The sequence below is a fragment of the Camellia sinensis genome, chromosome 8, assembly GCF_055761805.1.
Source record: "Camellia sinensis isolate YWXY chromosome 8, ASM5576180v1, whole genome shotgun sequence".
NCBI lineage: Eukaryota > Viridiplantae > Streptophyta > Magnoliopsida > Ericales > Theaceae > Camellia > Camellia sinensis.
This window is the reverse complement of record NC_138968.1, coordinates 21526624-21541157: the sequence shown is the minus strand read 5'-3', so window position 1 is coordinate 21541157 and position 14534 is coordinate 21526624. Positions and strand designations below refer to the sequence as shown.

General features: G+C 34.3%; 1 protein-coding gene across 1 annotated transcript; it reads left to right on the top strand.

Moving 5' to 3' along the window:
* Nucleotides 1-1938: 1938 nt before the first annotated feature.
* Nucleotides 1939-13724, top strand: LOC114295042 (protein SGT1 homolog B). Its single transcript, XM_028239224.2, has 10 exons — nt 1939-2380; nt 4949-5018; nt 7553-7677; nt 9880-10024; nt 10229-10325; nt 10514-10582; nt 10959-11097; nt 12447-12526; nt 12637-12741; nt 13368-13724. The coding sequence occupies exons 1-10, from the start codon at nt 2221-2223 to the stop codon at nt 13473-13475; spliced, it is 1098 nt and encodes a 365-aa protein (XP_028095025.2). The 5' UTR covers nt 1939-2220; the 3' UTR covers nt 13476-13724.
* The last annotated feature ends 810 nt before the right edge of the window (nt 13725-14534 follow it).

Below are 14534 nucleotides of genomic sequence, written 5' to 3'. Positions count from 1 at the left end.
CATTCTTATCTTTTTAACTCAATTATAATGCTCAATGCATGCCTAAGAGTACTTAGAAGTGAAATAGGACGGAAAACGAAACTCAGAATGCCTTTTCAAAATTTCAGAAAACAGGGTCCCCGCTCGAGCATGGACTTTCCTGCTCAAGCGGACCCATGAGGTTTGCCAAAGTGCTGGATGCATCAAAATTACGCTCGAGCGTGAAGTCTGACGCTCGAGCTGAAGGTCTATCTACATAGCTCCCCGCTCGAGCATGAACTTCCTCGCTCGAGCGGACATCCAAGTCTGCAAAAATACTAGGAGCACGAAATTCACGCTCGAGCGGCGGTTTCCCCGCTCAAGAGGACATCAAATTTTCTAAGTTTTCCAGAACATGATCTTAAGCTTCAATTCGACATTCAAAGGCTCCAAACACATAATTTCAGCTCAAACTTCACATATACATGTACTAACATGTTACAAACACTAAATTACAACATTATGAAGTCCAATTCCATGAATTACTCACATGCATGGCTCAAATTGACCCAAACTCATCACCAACACATTAAATTCAAACATTCAAGACTAACACCTCCATGGTTTGTACTTGCATGTGGCAGATACCCATTATTCTCAACTTAATTGGTGAAGAGATGATCAAATACATGGACTTCAACTAAAAACTTACATGGATCATACATTTTGTGGTCAAACATGCAAATTCAAAGCAATTACACACATGCATGCGTACATTGACCTTCAATTCAACAAAGCCAACCCAAATTCATCATACTTAATTAAATTCATGTTCTTGACCATTAATCAAACTTGAACTCACAAAATTACAAATTAAAGTTCAGGAATTCACTTACCTAAAGGCTCCAATCTTCCCAAATTATGGTCAAATCTAGAGTTGGCCTTCCAATCTTCACAAACTTGAGCTAAACATCCAACTTTCCTTCTTCCTCTCTCTCTAGCCGACCCTCTCTCTATTCTTAGAGTTAAAATCAGCCAAAATGGATAAAAGATGGGAATTGAACACATAGTGGTCCTCTTATAGCCCCGCTAGATTACATTATTTTAATATCAAATAATTGAGTACTTAATTATTTGTTCTGAATCTAATTATTTTGATCTGAATCAATTTTCAATTAAATTTCACCGTAAGCTCTAAAAATTACGCTAATCACAATGGTGCAATCAATTTCGGGTTTCGTGGCCGATAAGACCTTCAATTTAATTTCCAAAGCGGATAATCAAACAGATATTCCTATGGTGAACAGATAGAAATTCAAAACCACATATTCTCACATAATGTCACACAAAGCCTCCGTTTGGGAAGTGGGTTGACTTTTTGACTTTTTGACTTTTTTGGCTATTTTAGCCTTGGCTTAAAAGCTTGGTTTGGGAAGGGCTTTTTGGCTTTTTTGAGTTTTTTTGTGAGAGAAGAATGTAATGATTATGGGTTGGATGTGATGTTTTGTTTGTTATGGTTAAAATAGCCTATTTTGTTTTTTGTGGCTAAAATAGCCAAAAAAGCCTGTAAACCCATTTGTCAAACACAGGCAAAATTATATCAAACACATAATCACATTTATAATAAGGACCATTTAGCATAATACGGAACATGGTTATCACATGCCAAAAAGAAAACAACCTCCTTTGCTAAGTGGATTTTTTTGATTTTTTAGTTAATTTTACGAAAAGATAAAATAAGTTAAAAAATTAACTAGATAAAATATCACATTTAAATTATAATAATTTTATTTTTTATTTCATAAAAGTTAAAAAAATCAATTCAAACATGCTTTTTAATTCTAAATTAAAATAACAAAAAAATTAAAAAATCAATTCACTTTCCAAAAGAATTATAAGAATGACTTATCTCCAATGGGAAAACAATTTAGATTTTTGACAAAAAATCATGAAATAGAAGATTATGAGAAAAAAAAAAATATTAAACGAAAGACTCTTTTAAGAAAAATTAAAAGAATAGTAAATTCATAAATTTTTATCGATAAAATTTTTTCGCTCAATAATTCTTTTCGGTGAAAGGCCTCAACTGGGCCAGTTCAATCCAGTTGAATTTTCAACTGGAGACAAGCCGCGTTGTTTTCTGTCTCTTTTCTCTCTCTACTGTTATCTCTAATCGAAGACTTGGCACTGCAAGTCAAGCATCATTCTTCCCTCTCTCTCTCTCTCTCTCTCCAGCTCTCTGCAGAGTTGTTGATTATTCGAATGGCGTCCGATCTCGAAACTAGGGCTAAAGAGGCCTTCATCGACGACCACTTCGAGCTCGCCGTTGACCTCTACTCTCAAGCCATCGCTATTGACCCTAAGAACGCCGAGCTCTTCTCCGACCGCGCTCAGGCCAACATCAAACTCAACAACTTCACTGGTATCTTCCTCTCTCTTTCTCTCTCTCACACACACACACCTGTTTTTTCCCCTTAGTTTTGTTTCTTGTATGCATAGGATTTGACTCAATTTAAGGCAATTCGTGGTATTAGGCTCAGTTTAGTACGGATTGTTGTTTCCTTATGAAGAAATTTCGAATTTTGATAGTTTGGTATCATTTATTTCGTTTGAATGGTTGTGTTTTAGCTGGTAATTTCGTTATAGTGATTGTTTTGAATGACGAAAAATTGTTGAACAAAAGTTTCATGTATGTGGTTGCTATCTGTTCGTTTTAGAGATTGAAATAGAAGTGAATGTGAAAGACAGGAGAAGGAATGGAAACATAATAGGATTTTTATGATCAGGAAAAAAAAAACACATGTATTGTTGCTTGGTTGATTTTCAGAATCAGTTTCTGAAAAAATTTCAACACCTAGTTTGGTGAAAAAAATATTATTATTATTATTATATTTTATGGGAGGAAATAATTTCTAAAATTTTTAAAAATATCTTTTTTGGTGTTTACCTTTTATCAAACTAGTGTCTGTTTTTTTAAAAAGAAATTCAGTTTTTTTTTTTGGAAAACTCAAGCGATCATAGTATCGGATTGGGATGAAAAGTGTTTACAAAATAGATGTAAAGTTAAAAAAGTTTTATGAAATTGATGAAAAGTGTTTTGAAATTGGTAAAAGGTGTCTCATGTTCTTTTCTAATTTTGCTTTTCTTGCGTCCCAGGTGCAAAGCCCTACATTCTTTAGAAAAAGGCCTTTAACAAAATACTTCATGATTTGTGAATCCTTTTTATTAATTGACATTTTTGATAATAAGTTTACTAGAACTAAAAGATGATGAAGGGGTTACAACACAAGTAGACGTGAGTATATTGGAGAATGCCAAGCAAATCAAAAACTAAAGAGACTAAATTTTCCAGTCAATGGTGCAGACCTTCTAGAAAACTGAATAAGGAACTCACAGATGCCATATTCCTGACAACCAAAAGCAAGAGGATTTCACTTGAATATGCTTTAACTTGTAATTCGGTAGCTCCGCCCCCCCAACAAATCATGCCTACATTACTTCTTTTGGGTACACCATACACCAAAGGAGGCATAATGGAGTGGCGGTCTGGGCTGGCCCAGCTTTTCTAATAGAGCACCCATGCATCCTATGAATGCCTGTTTTGTTATTATGGATATATTGCACCAGCATTAGCCAACTCTTCTGATCGCCCACCTATTTTGTGATTATGAATATATTGCACTATTTGCTACCACTAGGTGTAGTTAAGTTATGTTGAGTCCAATATGTATTAGCCAGCTCTCCTAATCCCACTGCTGAATTATGTCTTGGGTGAGGCATCCTTCAAACAAAATGTGGTTGCTGGTGTCTGATGACTGGATGTTACCTTCAAGATGTAAAAAATTAATTAGTTGAGATCTATCTTGATTGTTAATCAAGCATAGAACACAAGGTATGAGTAAAACATAACCAACAAAATAAGAAGTAAGAACAATTTTTTTTTTTTTTTGGCTAGAAATATAGGGCTTGTTTGGTTTCTTTTTCAGAAAAATTTTTGGGAAAAATTCTCTACAAACAAATTTTCAGGAGCAATCAAACCAAACAAATTTTTCTAAAAAAAAATCTCAAAATTTTGTTTCGTTACCTATTTTCCAAAATCACTCTCTCTCTCATGTACATCAAATCAATCACTTTTTTTAAAACTCTCTCCCCAAAACAAATTTTCAAAACCATTTATGATAAAAGGCAAACCAAACAAATTTTCATACTTTTTATCTCAAAAACTACTCTACAAACACAAACCAAACACACCCATATGTTTTGTGATTTGGTTAATTGACGTTATTGTTGATTTGTTGACCAGAACTGAAGTGCATGCAATGGGGTGTATGTTTAGCATTGATTTTGAACAATGGGTTGATTAGATTTTGCAAAGGAGAGGGTTCAAACACTGCTGCCCTTAATTTTGTCTAATTTTCTATATTCTTCCTCTCATTTGGGACCCCATATAATACGTTATTTGGTGGGGTTCTGGTCCCCCATGCATGGTTTAGGATAGGTGCTTTGGGCTACAATTAGACTTACATGATTGTGGAAAGACTGTCTATGCTGTCTTGGATTAATTTTTTATTTTTTTTGGAGGCCTTTTGGTCGGATCAAGGGTATAACTTGGTACTGTGGGTGGATTGTGATTGTTTATTAATTCTGTGGATATCATTTTTTGGGGCTTAAGAGTTATTCTCTTATTGTATAATTTTTTCAATGGAAACTTATTGTTTATCTTTGCCCATTGTGCAGTTGTTAACCGGTACATATGATAACTTTTGAAAGTCTTATCTGCAAATTTGTGATTTTGTTTTCTTATTTTCCAGCATTTTTGTGTTTCTGTTTAAATTTGTCTCCTTTGCACTCAGCTATTGAAACTAATATTTCCAAATTCTTGTAAGCATGTTTTATTTTGGTTAATATGATGGCTATATGCGCTTGTGATGGTTTATATTCATAAATGTTTTAAGCTGGTGATTAATCCACATACGCATTTTATGAGCAGAGGCTGTTTCTGATGCAAACAAAGCGATTGAGTTGGACCCTTCAATGGCCAAAGCATACTTACGTAAAGGGTGAGTATTCATTTAATAGATTAAATATTTCCATGTTTGTTTGGTGTAACTTATGGTGTCAAATTACTTGTCAAATCCTCTATATGCATCTGCATGTAATTGCCAGGGTCATGTTTGAATTTCTGGCACCTAAATGGTGTATATATATATATATATATTATATACTGATATTAAATGCTGTTTTTAACTCTGGCATTTCTTCGACTCGCAATGAGATCTTTGTAGTGTGCATGATACATTGGGATCACAACCTTGAGGAGTATGCATTTTTTGATTTACTTAATTCCCATATATGTTGTCATTTCTGGAGGTGTAGTTTGGTTGAGTGAGGTTATATATTTTGATTTTTTAATTTGATTATCTTTTGCGATGTGATTATATATTTGAATAACTAAAATGCTCATTGGCATTCTTTCCTCATCATGGGCAGAAATGTACTTCTTGTAGATTTCTTGATATAAATTTAGAGTTGTACATGTATGCTTTCCTTAAGGTGCTTTCAATCAAGTTCTCTGATTTTTTCAGTGGAAGCATGTCATATATACAGATTTTTTTGGGGTGGTGGTTTCTCTCTCTCTCTCTCTCTCTTAAACTCTTTTGATTCCAGAGTGTCAATGGCATGGTTTTTATGTGCCTGTGCTTTGGACCATGGCATATATGTTGCATTTGTTTGCATTATAAGAATGCATCACGTCGATAAAGCTTTCTTTAAGAAAAATATGTTAGGTTTAGCGGGGACTTAGAATGCATTCTAGCTGAATGAATGTTGATAGTTTTTAAATTTTGTTATTGGAAAATAACATTACTCTTTGGGATTAAAAAAATGCATTATGATTTTTTTTTTGGGCTTTTGCTAAACACCTTTAGAAACTCACATCTAGTCAAGGCTCTATTTGGTGTGCATCACAATTAGAAAGTAGATATGAGTTTTTATTCCCAATGGAAGTTGAAGTTCTACATTAAATGTGCTGGAAATGGTATGGGAAAAAATTGGACCACATTAATGTAGCACTTCTACTGGGAAGTTTATGTTCAAATTTCATATCATGGTACAGTGAACACTTTTGTTCTTTCTTTTGACACTCTAATTAAACAGGTCCAAGTGTTAGATGCGGTACCCTTGACTAGGTCTGCAAACGAACCGTGCTGTTCATGAACAAATCGAGCTCAGCACGTTTAAGCTTGGTTCATTTACTAAATGTATGAGCTTGAGCTCAATTGTTAGGCTTGTTTATTAATCGAGCTGAGCTTGAGTAGCACCAAGCTTAGCTCGATAAGGTTTGTGAATATGAAGAAAATAAATTAATATTTATTTTTAATAATATATCAAATATTTTTTTTTATTTTTCTATTTGTATTTAGTGTTTGTGTAAATTTACATATTTGTTTGATGAAATTTATTATTAATATAAACATTTTCGTATCTGTTGCTCATAATTTTATATTTTTCATCTTAATAAATAAATTATTTTCATTTCATTTTTTTTTTCAAGTTCGAGCTTGTGCTCGAACTCGGCTCATTTATGTAATCGACTGGGTTCGAGCCGAGCTTGAGTTTCTTAAATATGTGACAAGCCGAGCTCGAACTTGATTATTTAAGAGCTCGACTAAGTCTTAATAAACAAGCTTGAACACTCAAAAGCTCGGCTTGGCTTTGGCTTGTGTGCAACCCTACCCCTGACAGGACCTATGGCACCGCTACTGCTGCCATTGGTTTTTATTCAAGTTGGTAAAGATGCGATTGTTATAATCTTTCTCAGCCGATTGAACAGCCCTACATTTTTGACGGATGCCTGTTTTAGTGACCACTGAATGCCACTAAACTTTATTTCTACTAGTTGGTTTGTCTTGTGACAACTTATATTGTTCATAGAAGATTCAAGTTCTGTAGTTCATTCTTTAACTAGACAGCATTGATCTACTACAAAATTTATAGTGACTTCAAAATGTAATTTTTGGTTTAGTTATGTCTTTGTATAACTACACAGGATTGAAACACCGCCTTTGTCTATCCATTATCTTTAGTTGTGTAATCGGTCATTTGTAGCACTTTATGGACCAATATGAGTTCTTCTTAGTGATACATGTGAGCAAGAACTGTTCTAATGCTGAGGTGGGGTTCTGGTCATCTGCACATATATTACACACTCCATTGGCACTTCCTTTTTCCCGATGAATGTTTGGGTCTTTTGATGTATGTTGTCGGTTCTATTGAAGGGTAAATATGGGATTCTGGTGAGAGTTTTTGTAGGCTGCGTATTGTCACTGTGTAGCCCAAGTGGTGATAGGGCATGCCACTGTTTTGTAGTAGATTATTAGACATTGTACACTAATCACCATTCTTTCCAATGCCTTGGCTTAAGATTTACGATCCACTTCTTTCAATTATTAATCCTTTTGAACTACTGGTATCGTTTTCTTCACATCACCTATTGATTCTACTTTGGATCACAATGGTTCTGATTGAATAAAAATATTTTTTCGTTTTCCTCTTACAAAAAATATTTTGCATTTTTTCTTCTTTCATCTCACAGTACTGCATGTATCAAGCTTGAAGAATATCAGACTGCTAAGGCTGCCCTGGAAACAGGTGCTTCTTTGGCTCCAGATGATTTGAGATTCACTAACTTGATCAAAGAAAGCAATGAGCACATTGCAGGTACTTCTTTGCCTCTTACTAATCCTGATGGTTATTATTTTGTAAATTTAGTCAAAAGTGTCCTAACCTTTTATGAAAAATGTTCACAAAATACCTAGTAGTCTTAGGCACAGAATATTCTCTTTTTTGTTACAACTTGGTCTTTACAAAAGTAAATTTTCAATATTCCCTTCCAATTAACCCCATAGGGTTGGCCAAGCGGTAAAGACTTGAGAATAAGATCTAAAGTATTGAGTTCAAGTCACCCTAAGGGGCCACTAGAGGTTTGCCCCATGGTTAACTTTAGGGTGTGCAAGCTGGCCCAAACATTAGGTTACAAAAAAAAAAATTCCCTCCGATTTTCTTTGAACTTAAAACAACAAGATTATAACTAAACTGTAGAAATCTATTAGATAGGTCAAAGTAGATAATTGATAGTTCATTATTTGAATAATGACTCACATTCAACAAAAGCATTTTTTAGACTACAAGCTCTTCACCCACCCTTCTTATATTCACACAGCCTGATACCCTTTCTTCTTCTTAAAGGATTACTGGAGAAGAGTAGAACAGAAAGATAGAATTACTGTCATTTCAATGCGTTAATTTCTTCTCAATTCTTTTACAATTGCACATTTTACAATGTTTTCGTGCTTGCATCATCTAATGGAATATAATATGAAAATTTTAAGTTATCTACCTTTGAGGTATGGCTGGAAGATAGCCAAGAAACGATAAGAAAAAGGAACTTTTCCTTTGCCCACTGTTTTGGTGTTTTTTTTTTTTCCCTAAAGGAAACTTTGTTAAATCCAATATGGGATATATATAATATTATTTTGTGATATTACTATTGCATAAACCTAATAACTTCTAGCTTGGTGTCTAGAGAATCTATGTCATTTTATCTCTTCACTGTATATTTGTGGTCGCCATTGGTGTTACCGAAAACCTTTGATACCTTAGCGAATTACGTTTTGGAGCGCACATTCCGAAACATGGGACACTTGTGTTCCAAAACGGTAAATTTGGCTATCCAAAGCGATCCCACAAGTCTGTTAAAAAATGTGTCCATTTGGTTTGATTTTTTAAAAACTGTTTTTAGATGAGTTTTTGTTTATTTTTAGTGATTTTTTAATATATATTTTAATCAATTCTTTGTACTTTTTTTAGATGCACCTAATCCAGATGGTTCTAAAAAGTAAAATAAATTGACTAAAATATTTTTTAAAAAATAGAAATTGATGAAAATTCGAACAAAAATTTGTGTGCATTTTTTGTCCTATTTTCACTTGTTTTTAGTGAATTTTTTTTCATATTTTAGTTAAATTTTTCTAGTTTTTAGATGCCTCCAGTCTTGATGTATCTACAAAATAAAAAATTTGACTAAAATATGAAAAAAGTTCAGTATAAAACAAACGAAAATCCATTTAAAAATAGTTTATGAAAATTGTAACCAAACAAAGGTTTCCTTGGGAGTAAACAAAGTCAAATATCACAAATAAAAATCTAAGGTGAGTGAAATTTTAGCATGACAAAACATAAAAAATGAGTCATAATGTTTATAAAAATGTGTTGCCATATGATTAATTTGAAGAAAAAAGAAATACAATTTATTGGATATCTAATTGTTAAAAAGGATTCTCTAGACTAAAAGTACTTCAAATAGTTATAGTGTAAATTATACAGGCCTACCCCTATCATACCGCAATTTAGAGTATGTGGTGTACTAAGTTCTTGTTCTACGTACCGGAATGATTCACGTTCCATGTAACATAATGTAGCTCTCTTAAGCATAGAATCACGTTCCAGGTAACATAATGTAGCTCTCTTAAGCATAGAATGCACACAAAATGTGCAGTCCAACTAGCTAATACAGGATAGTTCGTAGCTTGATAATTATAAGAACATTTGAATGCTCGAATACCATTGATTGCAGCATATAAAATCAAAATTTGAAGGTGATAATGAAACATAAGAGTATTCTTGACAAATCTCGATGAAATAGAAAATTTGTGATACTTCTATAATTCATGTTTTTTTAGGTGGATGATTCAACTGGTTTATGATAACGATACTTCTGAGATTTCCTTTGGATAGGTATGATGGTGTGTTTTTTAAGGGGGGGATATATAAGATTATTGTCATAGGGGTAAGAAATAGGACAATTTAGTGACATCTTCAAATTTGGTCTCTGATTGGTGGATTTTGCATATGCTCAATCAGAGGAAAATGGTGAGCTACCCAAGCAGTCGTTGAATGAAACTCCAACTAGTGTTGCAATTCCTCCGGCTTCTGAATTGACTGATAAAACTGTTGAAACTACAAAAGCTGCTCAGCCAGTGGTATCATCAACCAAACCAAAATACAGGTAGTGGCTACTTGCTGTGTTTACTTGATATTTGCAAGTTTTGTAATTCAGGATAGGGACATATTCTCTAGCAATGTTTGTGATGTGGCAAAACTTATGATTTAACTTCTTGTTAAGCAGTTGGATGTCTTTACAAAATGATGACACAATTATGTTCCGTGCTTGATAAATACTATATTAATTTAATGTACAATCTTTGTGCAGGCATGAATTTTACCAGAAACCAGAGGAAGTTGTTGTTACTGTATTTGCAAAGGGTGTACCAGCTGAAAGTGTATCGGTTGAATTCGGTGAACAAATAGTATGCTGACATATATAAATTTTGTACATAATATATACATATATTTTTATATTCTAACAAAAAAAAAAAAAAATATATATTCTTTTCACAACTTGTTTCTTTAAACTTTTGGTAGAAATATGTGCTGATTAAATGAAAAAATTTATTTTCTTTTCCCATTCTTTTTCTTTTATTTGGCTGCTTCATAGCTGAGTGTCACCATTGATGTTTCTGGTGAAGATGATGTATACACTTTTCAACCTCGGTTATTTGGGAAGGTAATGCACAAACTTCATGTTGTTTATTATTACCCATTGATTCTTGTGCGGACCTTTTTTTAGTATGCTCAATTGAACAGTGTGTTGAAAGCTTAGATGCCTAGAGTAATATTGATAACACTTTCTGTGGACTTATAATCAGGAAAATAGGAAAATGTTTGTGTAGCAAGTCTATATTCTGCAAAGCTGACTTTAAAAAAAAAAAAAAAAACTAGAACCCCTCATGTTACTTGTCAAAAGAGGATAATTTCCCCCCTCATTGTTCATAATGATGTTTTAATTCATCTTCTACCAAATATTGTTCTGTCTTATGCATTGCTAGCAGTTGCACCTTTGATGCCAGCCTTTCTTTTGTGTTCTGTTGCATGTTGAACAGATAATTCCTTCAAAATGCAAGTATCAAGTCTTGTCAACAAAGATTGAAATCCGCCTTGCTAAAGCTGAAGCCATAACTTGGACAACTCTGGAATTCACCAAGGAAAATACTGTTCTACAGAGGATAAATTTATCATCAGGTAGGTTAGCATACTTGTAAATGTGGTAATTTCAACCTGGACTACAGTTTGAAGCACAGAAGATGATTCATTGATCAACTGGTGCTGGATTTAATTATCTGATTCTTGCTAAGAACTCCGTCCAAACAAAAAAAAAAAAAAAAAAAAAATCTAGAAAAAAGAACAGAAAAAAAGTGCTATTAAATAAATCTTTCCAACTTTTTGTTATGGGTGAACTATGTTACTTCTGAATCAGACAAAAAAATAATAAATGAAGATTAAAAATCTAGGACATTCTGTAGTAACCCAGAAGTAGGAGTGCAGTAGTAATTGACTGCCTTAGCTCTTCAACCATATCTGATATTACTTGTATCAATTTTTTTTTGTTTTTGTTTCTGTTTTTGTTTTTGTTTTTGTTTTATGGGAGATGGTCATTTGTCATGTTACAGTCTGTATTACTTACATCTTGCATTCTTCAATTATCATTAGGGCTGCAAATGAGCCGAGCCGAGCTTTGTTGAGCTCGAGCTCGGCTCGGCTCGGCTCGGCTTGTTTGCTTATCGAGCTTGTTGATTGAGCTCGAGAGCCCAGCTCGATAAGTATCTAGGCTCAAGCTCGGCTCGTTAATATTAATGAAACTCGAGCTCGGCTCGGCTCAATAAGATTTTTTTTAATATTATTTATATTATTTAATATATAAATAATGTATGTATTTATACTATTATTTATATATATTTATATATTATTTAATATATAAATAATATATTTATTATATAATTTAAATAAAGATAAACGGGCCGAGCTTATTCGAGTTCGAGCTCGGCTTGTTTACTAAACGAGCCTAATAAATGAGCTGAGCTGAGCCCTTAACGAGCTGAGCCGAGCTTGTTCGTGAATAGTTTAGTTCATCTGCAGCCCTAATTATCATGAAGCTTTATGTTCATGCTCTGATTCCATTGCACTTCAATGATGGGGTTAGAATTCAATGGAGTTTGATGTTTTGATCATCTTATGAGTGGAGCTGTTGTTGGGTTATTAGAATGAGACACTTGTATTAAAATCCTGTTTGGTAGCTTGGGGCTGTTTGGTGTGGCTTATAGCTTTTTTTATTTTGGGAGTTTGTGTCAGATTGTTTGGTTCAACTTATGCTTACAGTTTATTAGACATAAATAACTTGAATAAGCTGAAAGAAGTGATTATTTGGAAACTGGGAGAGAGGGGTGCTTTGGGCACTTATTTCTGATTATTAGCTTTCAGCTTACAAAAAGCTGCACCAAACAGCCCCCTTGAAGATCATGATTGCAGAATCGTCTGTCTCATTTATGTGCTTTTTCACTGGTTCCCACATTGGCTGCTTCTGCATTTTTTAGGTACTCAAAGGCCTATTTACCCTTCCTCAAAGCCAAATAGAGTAGATTGGGATAAACTGGAAGCTCAAGTGAAAAAAGAGGTCTGCCTGAAAACTTCTGGTCTTGTCATGTTTGACTGGGTTAGACCGAACAAATAGTTTGAAGCTTCAAATTCAGTTTTGGCATGACTCACTGGTGGTTTGAATGTCAGGAGAAAGACGAAAAGTTGGATGGTGATGCAGCTTTGAACAAATTTTTCCGGGACATATATAAAGATGCTGATGAGGACACCAGAAGAGCAATGAGCAAATCTTTTGTAAGATATACAATCACTTTATATTTGAACCATTTAGTGGGATTGTTGGTGACTGGTGTTTAACTTGCTACACCAAATAAAATAAAATTTATAAAGGGAAAAGGAATCCAAGAAAGATGAGGGTACATTACGTTGCGTTTGTTTGGGCGGATTTTTTTCTTCCATTTTCTGGTATTTGATATAATGAAGAACGAGAGTTAATGGGACACTTTTTATGGTCAACAGAAAACAGACCTATTTGGGCAAAAAATGTTTTTCACTTCTAGAAGGTGAAAAACATTTTCCAGAATAGTGTTCTATCAATGCCACCATGCTAGCATTGCTACTGTCACCGTCACTACCTCCACCATTGCCGCCGCTGCCACACCCCACCCCCCTGCCACTTTGCCACTGCTTCGGCCGCCACCACCACCGCCTCCTTCCCATCATCGCCTCCACCCAACCACCACAACCACTAATACAATTATTAGTATATTACTTTTATTGACACGACCAAACATAGGAAAACGTTTTCTTTCTTGGAAAATATTTTTTGCTGAAACAAACAAAACAGAAGGAGCGTTATTGTTTATGGATTCCATCAGTAGAGACCAAGTAATATTGTATTTTGTTTGGTTATAATACAGGTTGAGTCGAATGGGACAGTGCTATCGACAAACTGGAAAGAAGTGGGGTCCAAGAAGGTGGAAGGAAGCCCTCCAGATGGCATGGAGATGAAGAAATGGGAATACTAGACTCATTCTGGTTGTGGATTCTTTGGTGTGAATTTTTCGTTCAGTTTTGAATGTCCATAATATTTTTCAAACTCATGCAGAACTGTATTTAATCCATTAAATTATGTACCCTGAAATGACTTATCAGTACTCCGAGTTAGAATTAGCATCAAGGGCTTGTTGAACATATTGTTGAAATATTGGAGTCTAATGTTTTTGGACACTGCTTCAGCTTTCCCTTATATGATATGTTTGTCTTGTTCCTTTCAATTCCTTAATATTATGTAATTAGCATTTTTTGGTTTTGTTTTGTTTGTTTTTGGTTTTGTTTTTGGCAGACTAACAAGGCGGTTGCTGTGGCCTTTCGCAGTGAGGTAAGAATTGGTATAAAAAACATTTTCCAGCTTGCCCAGATGAATACCATTTTCTTCAGATTGGCTCAGCATGTTTTTGGTGATTTTTATTTATTTATTTATTTATATATGGCGGTGAGTCCTATTGTGTTTGAACATTTCTGGGATGTGACGTTGGAAGCAAAACATTGCGTATCAGATTACGTGTGCCGGTGTGTGAAGAGAGACTAAAACTACCGAGTTGGGTTAATGATCAAGTTCCTACAGAATTTTTCACTGCATAGAGAAATTTCACTGTTATGAGTTCATATGAATCCATAAGAGTGAACGCTAATGAACCAACAGTGCTAAGATTTTCGAGATGGGTTAATGAACAAGATCCTACAGAAATTTTCACTACATAGAAATGTCACTGTTACGAGCTCATATATATCCGTAAGAGTGAATGTGAATGCGAATGAACCAACTGTGCGTCAAAGGCGTCCAACCGTGCTTACGTAGAACTGCTTCAAGTTATCCAGCCATTTTCTTTGTTGTTGTCATTGACATCAACATGTTTATATCTTCAATGCAAAATTTCTTTTGATCTATTAGTAAATTTGCACATGTATAGTTCATTGTTGTTGCCAATGAAACAAAGAAAAAAAAGTAGTAAAACTCTGGAGTTGGTTTGCCTGATGGAATTATGCCTGAAAAGTTGTTTTGCACTGCTGCCAATTTTTATGGC